General features: G+C 39.5%; 1 protein-coding gene and 1 long non-coding RNA gene across 2 annotated transcripts in view; one reads left to right on the top strand and one right to left on the bottom strand.

Annotated features, from left to right (window-relative positions):
* Positions 1-1,262: 1,262 nt before the first annotated feature.
* Positions 1,263-6,770, bottom strand: LOC106562863 (uncharacterized). Its single transcript, XR_006757581.1, has 2 exons — positions 6,424-6,770; positions 1,263-1,815 (listed from the first exon to the last, which is right to left on the bottom strand). It is a non-coding gene; the product is annotated as an uncharacterized lncRNA (long non-coding RNA).
* A 6,162-nt stretch (positions 6,771-12,932) lies between these two features.
* Positions 12,933-18,270, top strand: part of LOC106594958 (transient receptor potential cation channel subfamily M member 5) — a 44,075-nt gene continuing 38,737 nt past the window's right edge. Inside the window, exon 1 of the mRNA XM_045689597.1 lies at positions 12,933-13,256. Coding sequence (XP_045545553.1) covers positions 13,230-13,256 — 27 coding nt within the window. The 5' untranslated portion in view covers positions 12,933-13,229. The remainder of the gene's footprint in view (positions 13,257-18,270) is intronic.

Below are 18,270 nucleotides of genomic sequence, written 5' to 3'. Positions count from 1 at the left end.
TGATATAGTTGGTTGTAATGTGTATGGATAAAGGGGTGCTGACAGTGTGATATAGTTGGTTGTAATGTGTATGGATAAAGGGGTGCCGACAGTGTGATGTAGTTGGTTGTAATGTGTATGGATAAAGGGGTGCTGACAGTGTGATATAGTTGGTTGTAATGTGTATTGATAAAGGGGTGCTGACAGTGTGATATAGTTGGTTGTAATGTGTATTGATAAAGGGGTGCTGACAGTGTGATGTAGTTGGTTGTAATGTGTATGGATAAAGGGGTGCTGACAGTGTGATATAGTTGGTTGTAATGTGTATGGATAAAGGGGTGCTGACAGTGTGATATAGTTGGTTGTAATGTGTATTGATAAAGGGGTGCCGACAGTGTGATATAGTTGGTTGTAATGTGTATTGATAAAGGGGTGCTGACAGTGTGATATAGTTGGTTGTAATGTGTATTGATAAAGGGGTGCTGACAGTGTGATATAGTTGGTTGTAATGTGTATTGATAAAGGGGTGCTGACAGTGTGATATAGTTGGTTGTAATGTGTATTGATAAAGGGGTGCCGACAGTGATATAGTTGGTTGTAATGTGTATGGATAAAGGGGTGCTGACAGTGTGATATAGTTGGTTGCAATGTGTATTGATAAATGTAAATGTAAAATGTAGTTGGTTGTAATGTGTGTGGATAAAGGGGTGCTGATGTAACAGTGTAGGTTCCGTCCCTCTCTTCGCCCCAACCTGGGCTCGAACCAGGGACCCTTGCACACATCAACAACTGACACCCCACGAAGCATCGTTACCCATCGCGCCACAAAAGCCGTTGCAAGGGGCAACCCTACTTCAAGTCTCAGAGCGGGTGACGTCACCGATTGAAACGCTATTAGCGTTAACCTGTTAAGGTAGTCAGAAAACCCCCACATTTGTCTCATATCGGAAATATGCTTACATGTTGAATGGATTAGTTGATTTGCATATCGACAGTGAGGGTAATAGCATCTGCATCTCCGTGCGGAATTATGAGCAGTAAATTATAGCTCGTGGGATTACCAACGAGCCATAATGGAGGCAGATCTCATAACAGTCATCCATAGTAGGAGGGCTAGTCTATAGGTCAACTGCTACAATTTGAGGCACTCTTCAAGTGCTGTCAAATGGAACGACTGCTGCTCTTATTGTTTCTCTAGTGTGTGCATGGGCAGGTGGTGTCCCTGTTCACCTCGTTGCCATTTGAGGGCTCACGAATGCAATAAAATAAGCGGAAAGTCAAAATGAAAACTACATTGTTTTAATAAGTTTCCCCAGCTACCATTTAAACAATCGCAGAAAACTTAGTTGAATTAAAACATAAGTTAGTTGAAATAAAATAAAATATTTTAAATACAATTAGACATTGTTACTTCGGCAAAAAACCTAGGCCAACATTTGTGGGTTAACATCTTTTGTCCGACCGAAAAATGCAAAAGAGGCAGATGACCTACGTAGCAAATTAGCCTTAAGTATCATTGAGGGCTCACTAATCAATACAGTGAGCAGAATTGCAAATAAATCGTCTTTCACAGATATCATTTAAAACAATCTCAGACACGTAATAAATTAACACAAGTTAGTTGAATTAGTTTTTTAAATAAATGTTGCCTTATTTGGGAGGGTTACTCCATCTTTTGTCCGAGATGAAAATATAAACTGCAGAAGCGGCAGATGGTAGCATTTGTCAACGTGGTTAATCGAACGGTTCCCTCTTTGCGTGGCGTTCAAGGGGAATTGAGTGAAGAATTGTGCTGGGGGCTAGTCATCTCATTTCTTCTCCTCATTGGGAACAAATCTGCAGGGAAGAAGTGTAAAACGGTTAGCCTTCAATTCATAGTCAATACAAGAACATCGTTATGTAGTTATGTTTTATGATTTCACTGCCATACTGTGTTCGATCTTGTCTAGCCATCTTGTCTCAAGAGGACCACAATGGAAATAAGTGCCAGACTTTGTTTTATCCATGTGCATGTACGGCTTAAATTGTGCTGGTTTAAAAAAAATATATTTTTAAGTGGTCGAATTAATAAACTAGTTGGCAAGTCATTAAAACAAGTTGCTCATTAAGAGTTCGTGTTAGTGGCAACTAGTAATTCAGGGCAGGTGGGGCAGTTGAGCCTCACCTGTTCTGTTAAATAACTACAGAGAGAGCTAGAAAGTTCATGCCCCCTTGGGTGTTGCCATAGTTACAGTAGATATTCCAATCCAAGAAGCCTCAAGGTCATCGGCCATAAACAATACAAGTTGGAAATTGCAATTTCAACAATGAGTGGTTTGGAAGGAGTCAGTGGCTGACCTGCAAAGCTGCCAGCTAGTTGGCAGAGGGTGTGGGGTCAAAGTCTGGGTTTAAGGGTCTCTTCTCCAAGCTTTTAAAAAATAAAAAGTTTCAGAAGAGGTTCAATAAAATTGGGAACTGGGGGGGGAAAACAAGTGCCGACTGGGAAAATGAATGAGGGTTCAAAATCAACCTCGGAGTTCCAAGTCTAGAGCGCTGACAAATCAACCTGGTTTCAAACCCCCCAAGTTATCTAGAAAGCACCATAAATCCAGAGAATTCCAGACTGACAAAGTTAAATGACAATTTGCCCACAAAGACCACCTTCCTGTTCAAGTGAGCATTGCAGTGAGTCCAAAAATGTATTGTATGCTGCATAAGTTATGTCATATGCCAGGGAGGTATGTATACTGTAGATTTGGTCCCTCCCCCTCCCATATTAGCCTACTGTTTTAACTTGGTGGTGCACATGTAACCTACAGCCCATTTTAGATAACTGTCATCGAATATTGTAAGAGCTTTCATTGTTCGCTGTATATGCCCCCTTCATCCTATGGGTCTGACTTGGTGTACAGGCTTATATATTTTTATTTTTTTTAAAGCCCACGTTCTGAATTCTGTCATTGTACATTTCAAAACTGCTGAACAAAGTTAATCTTCACATGCTCATTGTCTTAATCAGAATTAGATTACCTGTTAATCGCGCATCCTTGCCTTGCCATAGTTTGTACCATTATTTAACTAGGCAAGTCAGTTAAGAATTCCTATTTTCAATGACGGCCTAACAGAACATGGTTTGCCCCACCGAAATGTAGACGCTAAAAGTCGCCACTGTATAGACCTACCTATAATTTGAGTAACGTTGACTGCACGTTCATAAGATGTCCTTACTCCGAATACATAGTGTTGGGTTAGAGTTACTACTTCGATGGAACAAAGTGCAGTCTGATAGAGGGGTTTGGTTGAGGCAACAACCACGCACATGAGTGAACCTCTGCGCTATAGTCTTTTGGACGTCACAACCTGACCTCTCATACCACCAGATTGTCGACTCCTGGTATAAGGTCGATGGTTCCAGATAAGTTCCGACAAAAGCTGGTATGGCGAAACAGTTGTTCTGTGCAACCGGGCTCTCCAAACCAGTTGGTGGCAGAAAGTTTGTCAAGACATCCAGTTATATGTCCAGTCTTGAAGAAATAGGAAATTGCGTCACACTGGGCTGTTTCTAACGTCAACTGCGACTGACCTTCTGTGGATGTAGGTAGGCTTTTAAAGGACCGAGGATGCCGCCTAATGTGGTTCACTTTTGCAGGTGGTTTAATGATTCACTATGGTAATTAAATGATTTCTTCCGGTGTGCTCTGCATTGCGCATCACAGAGTGAAAAATAAACCATACATAATATAAGGTTAGCCAACCAATAATTACAACCCTGGAGCAGTAAAATATACACCATAGAGAGAAAACATGTCACTAGGATCCAGTCTGGCACAACGACTATTCATATGGCAGACAAGCCTATATACACAGAAGCTAAATCTTTTTACAATTTAATTAAAGGTAGCCTTTTCATTCCAGGCTTTATCTAAATATCCGGAAATAAGGGACAAAATAAATTTCAATTTCTCCTAATCACTCAACATAGATAGTGCCAGCGTAGCTTCCGTCCCTTTCCTCGCCCCAACCTGGGCTTGAACCAGGGACCCTCTGCGCAGATCAACAACTGACACCCAACGAAGCATCGTTACCCATCGCGCCACAAAAGCCGCAGCTCTTGCAACGCAAGGGGAACAACCACTTCAGGTCTCAGAGCGGGTGACGTCACTGATTGAAACGCTATTCGCGCACCACCGCTAACTAACCAGCCATTTCACATCAGTTACACCAGGGTATATCTGATGTGCTGTCTGGAATAAGAGCAAGCATGTATCGTTGTAGAAAAGGACAATAGAGGATCAAATGAGTTTAATTCTCCATTTCAAGGTCACAATAGTGACATCGTCTTTCCGCTTCACCACAATACCGACCTGTACGCAGAGGCATAATACGCAGAGGCATAATCCCCATCTGTGCACAGCTTTTAGGAAGGTCATACATAATATCTTAAAGAATTCACCCGTAAAACAGGTTCATGATTAATCTCCACCCATTGTCTTCATATTGCATCAGTTGTTTACTAATATCTATGTCTCCCTTAAATTTAGATTCGTGCAGATGTTCAGACATGTTGCCCAGGCATAGGGGGCCTATGGTTAGAGCCCACTGAAACCGCTAGCCATTCTGGCAGTTGGCATAACCAACAGTCTAATCCAAAGTCTCACCTGGTTCCCAGCCCATGTCCCCAGTTATTGCAAGTACAGGTGCAAACTTGGAGACCTAAAAAGTAACGTACTGCTCTGAACATGGTCGTTTTTAAAATGCCTCTTAGCACCCCACACTCCTGCAGCATAGTCCAGAACAGGACACGCATGTGATACAGTTTGGAATACGTAGCATAACCAAGATCTTGTGTTTTTCCTATAACTCCCACAGAGCTCTACTTGCCGAGTCGGCCAGGGCAGACGTTGCGTATAGAAAGGTAATATGTTTAGAAATATTTATAAAATGTTAGTAAACTGAAGAACGTTCACACCAAAACACTCCGTAGCTGGTCTTCTAAAATGCATTATCTGTGTTTGTCTGGTTATCATGAGTTGTCATTTTATAAACCAATTTGACTGCAGATTACATCTTCCGCAGTTCTTGTCCTGCCATCAAAATAATACCAGCAAATAAAGATACTTAGCACTCCAATATTTCACTTTACCAAATCATTTATAAACAAAGCAAACAGTCCGTGATAAGGCGTCTCTTTGTTTACACCCGAGGGTGTGGGAAACCAATCTGTACGATACTCATTAAAACGCAACTGGTACTTTGTGAAGAGACTGGATTGCATCAACCCCCGTCTTCAAACTACAGGCTAAAAGATTACCATTTACAAAATGAAAAGCTTTCTGGAAGAAAAAAAAAACGGAAACATGCTGAAGTAGGCTTCTCTTCATGTAATCCATTTGATTATTGTACAGACAGATGATCCAGACAGGCTCTGGATTTACGAAAAACATCTTCCACCATTTAAATACGGGTTAAATGTATAAGAGGGTTCTAACGTATTTTCCAGTTTAGTTCAGGGAACATGTTATAAAATTATTCCTCAAAATGCCACGTTGGTTACTTGAGAACAAACCCCTTCAACTCCTTAAGGGCCTGTGTAAAATCAGAATTCTGAACACAGGTGAGCAGCAGGTGCTTCTAATTAGGGTTGCCACTCATCTGCAAATTAAAAATGGGGCTTCTGGTCTACCTGTATACAAGTTACAGACAACTAGTGTGGCTAATTAATTTCCAATATAAATATATTGTTCATAAAGTGGGTTTACCATGTTCCAGCAGAGCCAACATGAGACCACCCCCGAGCTGTTTGTGACGTTATGGTGATATAGTTGCCACTGGGCGTCAGTAAAGCATCCACAACCTAGGGTCTATTTGGGAGGGAGACCCACATTTTTAACCCCCAAAAAACTGGGGGCTTGCATGTTATTTTTGCATTAATATGCGTCACATCAGTTTGCAAACGTAACAAAAATATATAATTGAGTTAAAGCCCATACAGACAAGGTATGTCTTGAGTAAGGCAGCGCCAAAATGCATGAGTTTCAGCCTAGTTCAGTGCTTTCTGCAGTGGTGCGGCAAGCCAGCAGAAAATAGGAACATTGCGCCATGATTGGCTCAGTGTTCTGTCACGCATGGGGACAGTACATCGCCAAGTTTAAGTGGCTAGTAAGGATAGACATCAAATTTCAGCCCTTTGGGTCCTGACATGTAATATAATTCTAAGTGCCCTTCCAAGGCGGCTCAATGTCAACGGCCACAGATAAAATTAAATGTACAGTAGCTTTGATTGGACTGAACATGACAATATCCTAGTTAGTGGCCATCATTAACCAAGTGGACGATCTACTGGCAAATCCATTTTAATCCTTGTCATATGAAGAGAAATTATAGATAAAATGTATGGCCGATGCGCACCTATAAAGATCACACAAGTTGAAAATAACCCCCCAGAACCGCTAGTGCTTGGCTTACCTGCGTGCGCCAACTTCTGACTCCTGGTAGAAGGCAGGCATCGACTCCGCTGACATTCCTTCCCATTCATAAATCCCGGGAATTGGTGTGTCTGTCTCGAAGTGGAAATTCCATCGACGCTGGTCTTGCTCAGAGATTTCCCTCAGCGTCGCCTTCAACTCGCGGTTCAGCGCGTCATGGTCGATGGGTCCAAATAAGTTCCGACAAACGCTTGAATGGCGACGGGGAAGAGTTGCTCTCTGTGCCACCGGGCTCGCCAAACCAGTTGGCGTCTGAACGTTTGTCATGACGTCCAACAATATGTCCAGTCTTGAAGAAATAGAAAATGGATGTTACCTCTAACTTCTGCTGCGATCACTGACATTTTGTGAGCGGAGGTAGGCTATTTAAAGGCCCGAGGATACCGACTATATATTGCCCGGTCTTGATTATTGGTTGTCCATTAGCGTGAAAACACGCCCCTTTCACCTTTTAAATGGCGTGATTGTAGTCTAATTAGGAGTTTTTGCCGTTTGATCAGTTCATTGGTCAACTTCAGGTTAATATTACTCAGAGAGAATATATGAAGGTTTGCAAAGCAATTCCACTTCCTTTACTTGGACTTATTAAGTGCACTTTGTTATGTGAGGTTGTCCAAGTTTACAAATAATGACTGGAATCTTTTGGATAAAAAAATTCAACAATAAGTGGATATGATCGGCAGTTAATGAAGTCATTTTTGGTGATTATAACTCAATATATTGCTATGGAAGTGACCGACCCCCATGCTATGGTCAAAAGCGACTACCTTTTACCTTAATTGGCCGGTTATCCCCAAAGTTAAAGAAACACATTTTAAAATATGTTCTTCCCTTTATCCCGTTAAGAATTTCTTGCACAAAAGATTCAATTTTGACAAAATGCCTTGTGTTTTATGTTCCTCTGATTCAGAATCTATACAGCATTTATTTGTTTCATGCTGCCATTCTAGTGAACTATGGATTGAAATTCATGAATGGTTGTGTATAAAATCTACAGAATTACCTATGTTTACCTTTGATGATGTTAAACGGCATTATGCTTATCCTTGTAATTCCGATCATAACTATTTTATTAACATTATTATTCTCTTGGCCAAATACTATATTCACAAATGTAAATGGAGTCATGTCTCTGAATGTCTTTTAATGTCTCATTGCCTTGTCGCATATAAATGATGTCCTGAATTATTCTTTTTTGGGGGGGGGGATTCGCCTGGTGTTCTATTATTTTATTGTTTCATTGTATTCACAGGAATGTCCATGTATTGATGTGTAATATTGTTATTGTTGCAATAAAAATAAACATAACATTAAAATAGTACTCTAATTGGGTGGGTATTTGGAATGGCACCAAATGAGGTTCACTTTTGGAAGTTGAATGACTTAGCCTTCTGCACTGCAGGAGTGATTGTAGCCTACGTATTTCTGCTGTTTAGGGCTGGATTCAATCTGTATCGTCGAAATCGCGGAAGATCCGCGTTATAGCTGGACTAAAATGTAAAAGGAATGAGCGGAGATGGCATTAACTGTAAACGCTGTCTATATCGGCTCAATCGGAAATTGCCTTTACATTTCAATGCAGATCTCATGCAATATTTCCGCGATACGGATTGATGCCAGCCTTTAATAAATGCGGCTATTTTAAAAGGTTTTAAACCGTGTTGGCCTTTACCTTTTAACAAAGACAACTTTGCTTCGAAAATGTGTCATATCCTCAGTGGAACAGGTAGACAGCTAATAGGTTTCAGAACATTATAGAGGTTATTTGAAGTATGTTCAAATGAAATAGACGAGGATATGCTTATCAATATACAGGTTATTACACTCTGTTTAATTACTTTAGGCGTTTCAGTCTATCCAAGTTGAAGGAGAATTTGGAGAAAGAAATATATATTGGAAACGTGGATGGATTCAAGCTGAAAATTGTGTGGTGTCGTGGCCAATCAAAAGGGGACCGTCAGGCTCTCACAGTTTTTGGTTGGTCCGTAAATTAAGATAAGCATAAATGTGAGAAACACCGAAATGTACAGTTGATTTGTCAGAGGACAAACCATCCACAGAGACAAACTGATATCTTTCCGACAGATAAGATCTAAACCAGTGGCTAACTACGTTGCATAGCAATCCCTAAAAATGTTCGCTTCCCCTGTCTGCTAGTCGGTGGAGGGTGTGTGTGGTCCAAGTCTGGGTTTAAGGGTCTCTTAAGGCCTATTCAGTCGGAAAGCCCACACATTGGTCTCATATCGGAAATATGCTTATGCTGTTGAATGGATTAGTTCATTTACATATCGACAGTGCGAGTAATGCGCAGGGGGTGTCCCTGCATTAATAAAATGAGCATAAAGTCCAAATGTATGCTACATTGTTGTGTCTTTCCCCCAGCTACCAATTTAAACAATCTCAATTAATCTCAATTAATTACTTTAGTCGTTTCAGCCTATCCAAGTTGACGGACTATTTGGAGAAAGAAATATCTATTGATAACTTGGGTGGATTCATCCTGGAAATTGTGTGGTGTCGTGGCCTATCAAAAGGGGACCGTCAGGCTCTCACAGAAGTTTGGGTCGTGCGTAAAACCCGTAAATTCAGATAAGCAAAAATGTGTAATGGGTCCGCATTCAAAACGATGTCGCTTACTTAATAATAGTTACTATTATTATTATTATTATTGTTAATATTATTATTTTCACTGCATCAGTGATCGCATACACAGACTTTTCTGTACAATGTTTTTCCATTCAAAACAGCATTTATAGGGAACACAGGTGAGCAACTGATGAGCAGCAGGTGCTTCTAATCAGGGTTGCCACTCATCTGCCAATCAAAAAGGATGTGGCTTCTCTGGTCTACCTGTATACAAGTTAAAATGTTCAATATAAATAAAATGTCCTTCGTTTCATTAAAACCAACCCAAGACCACATTAGACCACCCTTGAACTGTTTATTTGTAACTTTATGGTGATATACTGACCCCCAGTGGCAAGTATTATAGCATCCACAATCTAACCCAGTGTTCAAATCAAAATGTATTTGTCACATGCGCCTAATACAACAGGTGTAGACCTTACAGTGAAATGCTTACTTACAAGCCCTTAACCAACAATGTAGTTAAGAAAATACCTAAGAAAAAAGTACGAGATAAGAATAACAAATAATTAAAGAGCAGCAGTAAATAACAATAGCGGGGCTATATATAGGGGTACCGGTACAGAGTCAATGTGCGGTACATGCAGGTAGAGTTATTGAAGTGACTATGCATAGATAATAAACAGAGAGTAGCAGCAGCATGGGGGGGATAGTCTGGGTAGCCATTTGATTAGATGTTCAGGAGTCTTATGGCTTGGGTGTAGAGGCTGTTTAGAAGCCTCTTGGACCTAGACTTGGCGATCCGGTATGCTTGCCATGCGATAGCAGAGAGAACAGTCTATGACTGGGGTGGCTGGAGTCTTTGACCATTTTTAGGGTCTTCCTCTGACACCTCCTGATATAGAGGTCCTGGATGGCAGGAAGCTTGATGTACTGGGCTGTACGCACTACCCTCTGTAGTGCCTTGCGGTCGGAGGCCTAGCAGTTGCCATACCAGGCAGTGATGCAACCAGTCAGGATGCTCCCGATGGTGCAGTTGTAAAACCTTTTTGAGGATCTGAGGACCCATGCCAAATCTTTTCAGTCTCCTAAGGGTGAATAGGTTTTGTCGTGCCCTCTTCAGAACTGTCTTGGGGTGCTTGAACCATGTTAGTTTGTTGGTGATGTGGACGCCAAGGAACTTGAAGCTCTCAACCTGCTCCACTACAGCCCCGTCGATGAGAATGGGGGCATGCTCGGTCCTCCTTTTCCTGTAGTCAACAATCATCTCCTTTGTCTTGATCAGTTATCAGTTATTGTATCATATCAGTTGTATTATATCAATTATTGTATTATATCAGTTATCAGTTATTGTATTATATCAGCTATCAGTTGTTGTATTATATCAGTTATTGTATTATATCAGTAATCAGTTTTTGTATTATATCACTTATCAGTTGTTGTGTTATATCACTTATCAGTTGTTGTGTTATATCAGTTATCAGTTATTGTATTATATCAGTTATCAGTTGTTGTGTTATATCACTTATCAGTTGTTGTGTTATATCAGTTATCAGTTATTGTATTATATCAGCTATCAGTTGTTGTATTATATCAGTTATTGTATTATACCAGTTATCAGTTGTTGTATTATATCAGTTGTCAGTTGTTGTATTATATCAGTTGTCAGTTGTTGTATTATATCAGTTATTGTATTATATCAGTTAACAGTTGTTGTATTATATCAGTAATCACTTGTATTATATCAGTTATCAGCTATTGTATCATTTCAGTTGTTAGTTGTTGCATTATATCAGTTATTGTATTATATCAGTTGTTGTATCTTATCAGTTGTCAGTTGTTGTATTATATCAGTTGTCAGTTGTTGTATTACATCAGTTATTGTATTATATCAGTTAACAATTGTTGTATTATATCAGTTGTCAGTTGTTGTATTATATCAGTTATTGTATTATATCAGTAATCAGTTGTTGTATTATATCAGTAATCACTTGTATTATATCAGTTATCAGTTATTGTATCATTTCAGTTATCAGTTGTTGCATTATATCAGTTGTTGCATTATATCAGTAATCAGTTGTTGTATCATATCAGTTATCAGTTGTTGTATTATATCAGTTATTGTATTATACCAGTTATCAGTTGTTGTATTATATCAGTTATCAGTTGTTGTATCATATCAGTTATCAGTTATTGTATTATACCAGTTATCAGTTGTTGTATTATATCAGTTATCAGTTGTTGTATTATATCAGTTATTAGTTGTTGTATTATATCAGTTATCAGTTGTTGTATTACATCAGTTATCAGTTGTTGTATTATATCAGTTATCAGTTGTTGTATTATATCAGTTGTCAGTTGTTCTATTATATCAGTTATCAGTTGTTGTATCATATCAGTTATCAGTTGTTCTATTATATCAGTTATCAGTTGTTGTATTCTATCAGTTATCAGTTGTTGTATTATATCAGTTATCAGTTGTTGTATTATATCAGTTATCAGTTGTTGTATCATATCAGTTATCAGTTATTGTATTATACCAGTTATCAGTTGTTGTATTATATCAGTTATCAGTTGTTGTATCATATCAGTTGTTGCATTATATCAGTTGTTGTATCATATCAGTTGTTGCATCATATCAGTTATCAGTTGTTGTATCATATCAGTTATCAGTTGTTGTATCATATCAGTTATCAGTTGTTGTATCATATCAGTTATCAGTTGTTGTATTATATCAGTTATCAGTTGTTGTATCATATCAGTTATCAGTTGTTGTATTACATCAGTTATCAGTTGTTGTATTATATCAGTTATCAGTTGTTGTATTATATCAGTTGTCAGTTGTTCTATTATATCAGTTATCAGTTGTTGTATTATATCAGTTATCAGTTGTTGTATTACATCAGTTATCCGTTGTTGTATTATATCAGTTATCAGTTGTTGTATCATATCAGTTGTTGTATTATATCAGTTATCAGTTGTTGTATTATATCAGTTATCAGTTGTTGTATTATATCAGTTGTCAGTTGTTCTATTATATCAGTTATCAGTTGTTGTATCATATCAGTTATCAGTTGTTGTATCATATCAGTTATCAGTTGTTGTATCATATCAGTTATCAGTTGTTGTATTATATCAGTTATCAGTTGTTGTATTATATCAGTTATCAGTTGTTGTATTATATCAGTTATCAGTTGTTGTATTATATCAGTTATCAGTTGTTGTATTATATCAGTTATTGTATTATATCAGTTATCCATTGTTGTATTATATCAGTTATCAGTTGTTGTATCATATCAGTTGTTGTATTATATCAGTTATCAGTTGTTGTATTATATCAGTTATCAGTTGTTGTATTATATCAGTTATCCGTTGTTGTATTATATCAGTTATCAGTTGTTGTATCATATCAGTTATCAGTTGTTGTATTATATCAGTTATCAGTTGTTGTATTATATCAGTTGTTGTATTATATCAGTTGTTGTATTATATCAGTTGTTGTATTATATCAGTTGTTGTATTATATCAGTTATCAGTTGTTGTATCATATCAGTTATCAGTTGTTGTATTATATCAGTTATCAGTTGTATTATATCAGTTGTTGTATTCTGCCCTGTAACGGTTGTCTTCTGTAGAAATGGACCAAGGCGCAGCAGGTACGTGAATACTCATCTTTAATTAAAATAAAGGAGTAAAGCATCCACTTAACAATTCAAACAAAGTAACAACAGCTACAGTTCTGCAGGCTAGAAACGCAGTGCAAAAAACAACCACCCACAACCCCAAAGAAAAACACACACACCTATATAGGACTTCCAATCAAAGGCAACTATACACACCTGCCTTCAATTGGAAGTCCCAATCATCCACCCAACATTTAACCAACACAAACATGCCACGTCCTGACCCAACTACACCCTCTACTGGTCAGGACGTGACATGCCCATTGAATAATCCCCTGTAGTGTAGCCCTGTGTATCACATTGTTCTGACGGGACTCCTGTACAGGTGCACTGGTGGTGCAGATAATGATGCAAATATAATGGAGCTCATTGGAGACTGTGATTGGTCAGAGGTAGGCCAGGGTGTGGCTTACCTGCCTGCTGCTTCCTGGAGTCCCCAAGGGCTCACCTGGTGTCACTTGCCCCAGAGCAGAGATCGGTGACTGGAGGGAAGCTGACTGCACATTAGACCACAGCCATGACAGAGCGACAAGACACGCCTCTGGTAAGTAACTATGTTAGCGACTGTAAGTGGATCACATCTTATGAGGCACTGTTGAACAGGTTGGCCAAACTCTCCAACCTGTCTGTTGATTTGTCATCATTTATTTTTTTCCATGAGTGTGCAGGCACTATTCTATATGTATGTCTGTGATAAAGTACTCAGCTTTTAAGAATCACTTATTCTCTGACATTTATTTGGTTCTTGGAAATCTTATTTCACAACCTATTACAGATGGCAAATTGTATATGTTTACAGTTTGGATGCATTACAGCATTCTTCTTTGTGATTTGTAGACATGTTGTAATCATATGATTCATGGTGTAATGTGGCTCTAGTCTAGTGGAATGTCACTACAGATATGATAATATCTGATCTGATTCATGGTGTAATGTGGCTCTAGTCTAGTGGAATGTCACTACAGATATGATAATATCTGATCTGATTCATGGTGTAATGTGGCTCTAGTCTAGTGGAATGTCACTACAGATATGATAATATCTGATCTGATTCATGGTGTAATGTGGCTCTAGTCTAGTGGAATGTCACTACAGATATGATAATATCTGATCTGATTCATGGTGTAATGTGGCTCTAGTCTAGTGGAATGTCACTACAGATATGATAATATCTGATCTGATTCATGGTGTAATGTGGCTCTAGTCTAGTGGAATGTCACTACGGATATTATCTGTAGTATATAATCATAGGATATAATCAAATGCTATATTTACTTTTTGAAAAGGTGTTGAAATGGCACTGGGAATATTATTCCTGTGTTCACGTCGGTGGATACACTCTGATGGTAAACACATCTTACAGCGTGTGGCTTTCATTCCTGTTGGAGGGTTTAAACTGATACTCAAATAGCTGTGGGACAAATTCAGGTTTAATTCAACATTTCCTGTGGGCCTTAACATAAATGACTAGTTTTAACAAAAGAAAAGTCAACAATACTCTAACTTACATTCCAAATATGTTTCATTATTAAAGTGGTAGAACACTTGTGAGCTCATAGAAAATCAACATTAATTTGTAAACAAGTTATGACGTAGTGTGCATCATACTTCCTGAGACTGTAGAGTTGGTTGAAGTTACCTCGTCAAACTATTGGCCCATGACCTCATTATTTGAGTGATAACTGCCCACTAATCTAGTGGAGCAGAAATCACAATACAGGAAGCAGGAAGACTGACTCAAGCCTGCATGCCCCTATACTGAGGAGCATACCATACACATATACAAACAGGCACCCACGTATTCCCTCTCCATTCTCCCCCACACACACACACCCTCTTCAATTGATGTCACTTGAACTCTTCCTGACCTTGCATGCAAATGTTATGTTTGCATGGACAATGGACCTTTCCCCTCACACAGTCCTTCCTGCCCCACATTCAAATAAGACCCGTCGAGACCAGACTCACTTTTACATAAAAAGCGATCGTGACAAACTGCACGCCATCAGTATGTCTTAACCCTCTACTACACATCGGTGCCCTCAGACAACACAACACCGTTTGGTAGGTTACTTTGTGTTGCCTAGGGCAACGTTGTGCCATACCTCTACTATGTTATGTTGCCTAGGGCAACGTTGTGCCATACCTCTACTATGTTGTGTTGCCTAGTGCAACGTTGTGCCATACCTCTACTATGTTGTGTTGCCTAGGGCAACGTTGTGCCATACCTCTACTATGTTGTGTTGCCTAGGGCAACGTTGTGCCATACCTCTACTATGTTGTGTTGCCTAGGGCAACGCTGTGCCATACCTCTACTATGTTGTGTTGCCTAGGGCAACGTTGTGCCATACCTCTACTATGTTGTGTTGCCTAGGGCAACGTTGTGCCATACCTCTACTATGTTGTGTTGCCTAGGGCAACGTTGTGCCATACCTCTACTATGTTGTGTTGCCTAGGGCAACGCTGTGCCATACCTCTACTATGTTGTGTTGCCTAGGGCAAATTTGTGCCATACCTCTACTATGTTGTGTTGCCTAGGGCAACGCTGTGCCATACCTCTACTATGTTGTGTTGCCTAGGGCAACGTTGTGCCATACCTCTACTATGTTGTGTTGCCTAGGGCAACGTTGTGCCATACCTCTACTATGTTGTGTTGCCTAGGGCAACGTTGTCAGTTTGGCTACTTTTCAGTGAAATATCATGCTCAATGAAAGATGTGATGTAAAATGATGGGCTTGGTCAATATCATACATACCCTCTGGTAGTGAGGACAGTTACCGAGAGGAAGACTGGACCCCAGAATCAGGTTTGAGAAGCAGTGAAATACAAGTTTTAAATATTTTTGGGGTGAAAGACCTAAATGTTTACAGTAGAGGATTAAATGAGTTGGGGGGGGGTTGGATCTTTGCCCATAACCTGTCCAAACTATTGGCCATGATCCAATACATGTTACTGAGTGGCCAGTGAGGACAAATACGGTAATAAGCTGAATCTGCATGTTGTTTTTGCTGTGCAGGCATGTGCCTCGAATCTCTTCCCTATTCATGTTGATCATCTTTTACCAGGCATCCCAGGCAAATGAGCACTGTCAAGTAATGTTGACTCAGATGCAAATTCTTAATCGCTGCCAGTAGGAGACAAATCTTTTATGGTTCTTTTCCAGCAGTTTAATCTCATCTGACAGCCAACCCTCAGCTCAGTCTAGGGAAGAATATAGGTTAAATGCAGCAGTCGAATCTCATTTTACAGCCAACCCTCAGCCCTGAGGTGAGTGGCATCCAGCGATTGAGAAGAAAAATAAAAGTCAACTACTCCTTTCAGTTACATGGACCAACTTTTCTGGTATTCAACATCACAGCCAATGAGGTTAACCTCTCCTCCTCTCCCTGTCCATCTGTCTCATTTCATTCACATCCTTATCAGAGCTGTCTTATTAGGGAACATAATGCAGCAGTTACATTTGCCTTTGAATATAGTTGGTTGTAATGTGTGTGGATAAAGGGGTGCTGACAGTGTGATATAGTTGGTTGTAATGTGTATTGATAAAGGGGTGCTGACAGTGTGATATAGTTGGTTGTAATGTGTATGGATAAAGGGGTGCTGACAGTGTGATATAGTTGGTTGTAATGTGTATTGATAAAGGGGTGCTGACAGTGTGATATAGTTGGTTGTAATGTGTATTGATAAAGGGGTGCTGACAGTGTGATATAGTTGGTTGTAATGTGTATTGATTAAGGGGTGCTGACACTGGGTTTATTCAGGTCTCTTGAATACATAAGCAGCGACGATCATGATATGAAAATATCTCCTCCAAAGAAACATGTGTGACATTGCTTCTTGGGGACGGTATTATCCATATTTCCACTGACTGACAAATGCATGGGCCTACATTGTTCAATATCTTTTTATATGAGTTGTAAATGTCATGTTTAGCTTTCTAGCTAGCACACCCACTAATTCGTTTTTTAAACAAATGAACAAGCTAGCTTGCACATTATCTGACTCTGGTCTTTGTTCATTTGCTGTGATTTGTCAATGTTTGTATATTTATTTTTTAATTGTTAAACAAATGTAGGGTGAGGCAACTTGAGCTTCGAAGCCCTCCCTGCCTCGTGGGGCGTCCTACACCTCTGTGTCTAGCTTTCATTCTACAGAGAGCTTGTGCTTCATTATGATGACAGATCTCAGGAAGGAAGCTTTTTGCATGCAGAGCAAAAATGAAAATGCTAACCGATTTGCATATAACACAGATGGACTCATGTAGTAACCAAAAAAAAGTGTTAAACAAATAAACATATATTTTATATTATCAATTCTTCAAAGTAGCCACCCTTTGCCTTGATGACAGCTTTGCACACTCTTGGCATTCTCTCAACCAGCTTCATGAGGAATGCTTTTCCAACTGTCTTGAAGGAGTTCCCACATATGCTGAGCACTTATTGGCTGCTTTTCCTTCACTCTGTGGTCCAACTCATCCCAAACCATCTCAATTGGGTTGAGGTCGGGGGATTGTGGAGGCCAGGTTATCTGATGCAGCACCTCATCACTCTTCTTGGTCAAATAGCCCTTACACAGCCTGGAGGTGGGTTGGGTCATTGTCCTGTTGAACATCAAATAATAGTCCCACTAAGCGCAACCCGGATGGGATGGCGTATCACTGCAGAATGCTGTGGTAGAAATGCTGGTTAAGTGTGCCTTGAATTCTAAATAAATCACTGACAGTGTCACCAGCAAAGCACCCCCACCATTACACCTCCTCCTCCATGCTTCACATTGGAAACCACACATGCAGAGATCATCCGTTCACCTACTCTGCGTCTTACAAAGACACGGCACTTGGAACCAAACATCTCAAATTTGGACTCATCAGACCAAAGGACAGATTTTCACCAGTCTAATGTCCATTGCTCGTGTAGCTTGGCCCAAGCAAGTCTCTTCTTCTTATTGGTGTCCTTTAGTAGTGTTTCTTTGCAGCAATTCGACCATGAAGGCCTGATTTCATGCAGTCTCCTCTGAACAGTTGATGTTGAGATGTGTCTGTTACTTAAACTCTGTGAAGCATTTATTTGGGCTGCAATCTGAGGTGCTGTTAACTCTAATGAATTTATCCTCTGCAGCAGATGTAACTGTGGTTCTTCCTTTCCTGTGGCTGTCCTCATGAGAGCCAGTTTCATCGTAACACTTGATGGTTTTTGCGACTGCACTTGAAGAAACTTTCAAAGTTCTTGACATTTTCTGGATTGACTGACCTTCATGTCTTAAAGTAATGATGGACTGTCATTTCTTTTTGCTTATTTGAGCTGTTCTTGCCATAATATGGACTTGATCTTTTACCAAATAGGGCTATCTTGTGTATACCACCTTTACCTTGTCACAACACAACTGATTGGCTCAAACGCATTAAGAAATAAAGAAATTCCACAAATTAACTTTTACCAAGGCACACCTGTTAATTTAAATGTATTCCAGGTGACTTCCTCATGAAGCTGGTTGAGAGAATGCCAAGAGTGTTCAAAGCTGTCATCAAGGCAAAGGGTGTCTACTTTGAAGAATCTCAA

This window comes from Salmo salar, chromosome ssa11 (genome assembly GCF_905237065.1).
Source record: "Salmo salar chromosome ssa11, Ssal_v3.1, whole genome shotgun sequence".
NCBI lineage: Eukaryota > Metazoa > Chordata > Actinopteri > Salmoniformes > Salmonidae > Salmo > Salmo salar.
Note: the sequence above shows the minus strand (reverse complement) of the source record. Positions and strands in the feature narration are given on the sequence as shown.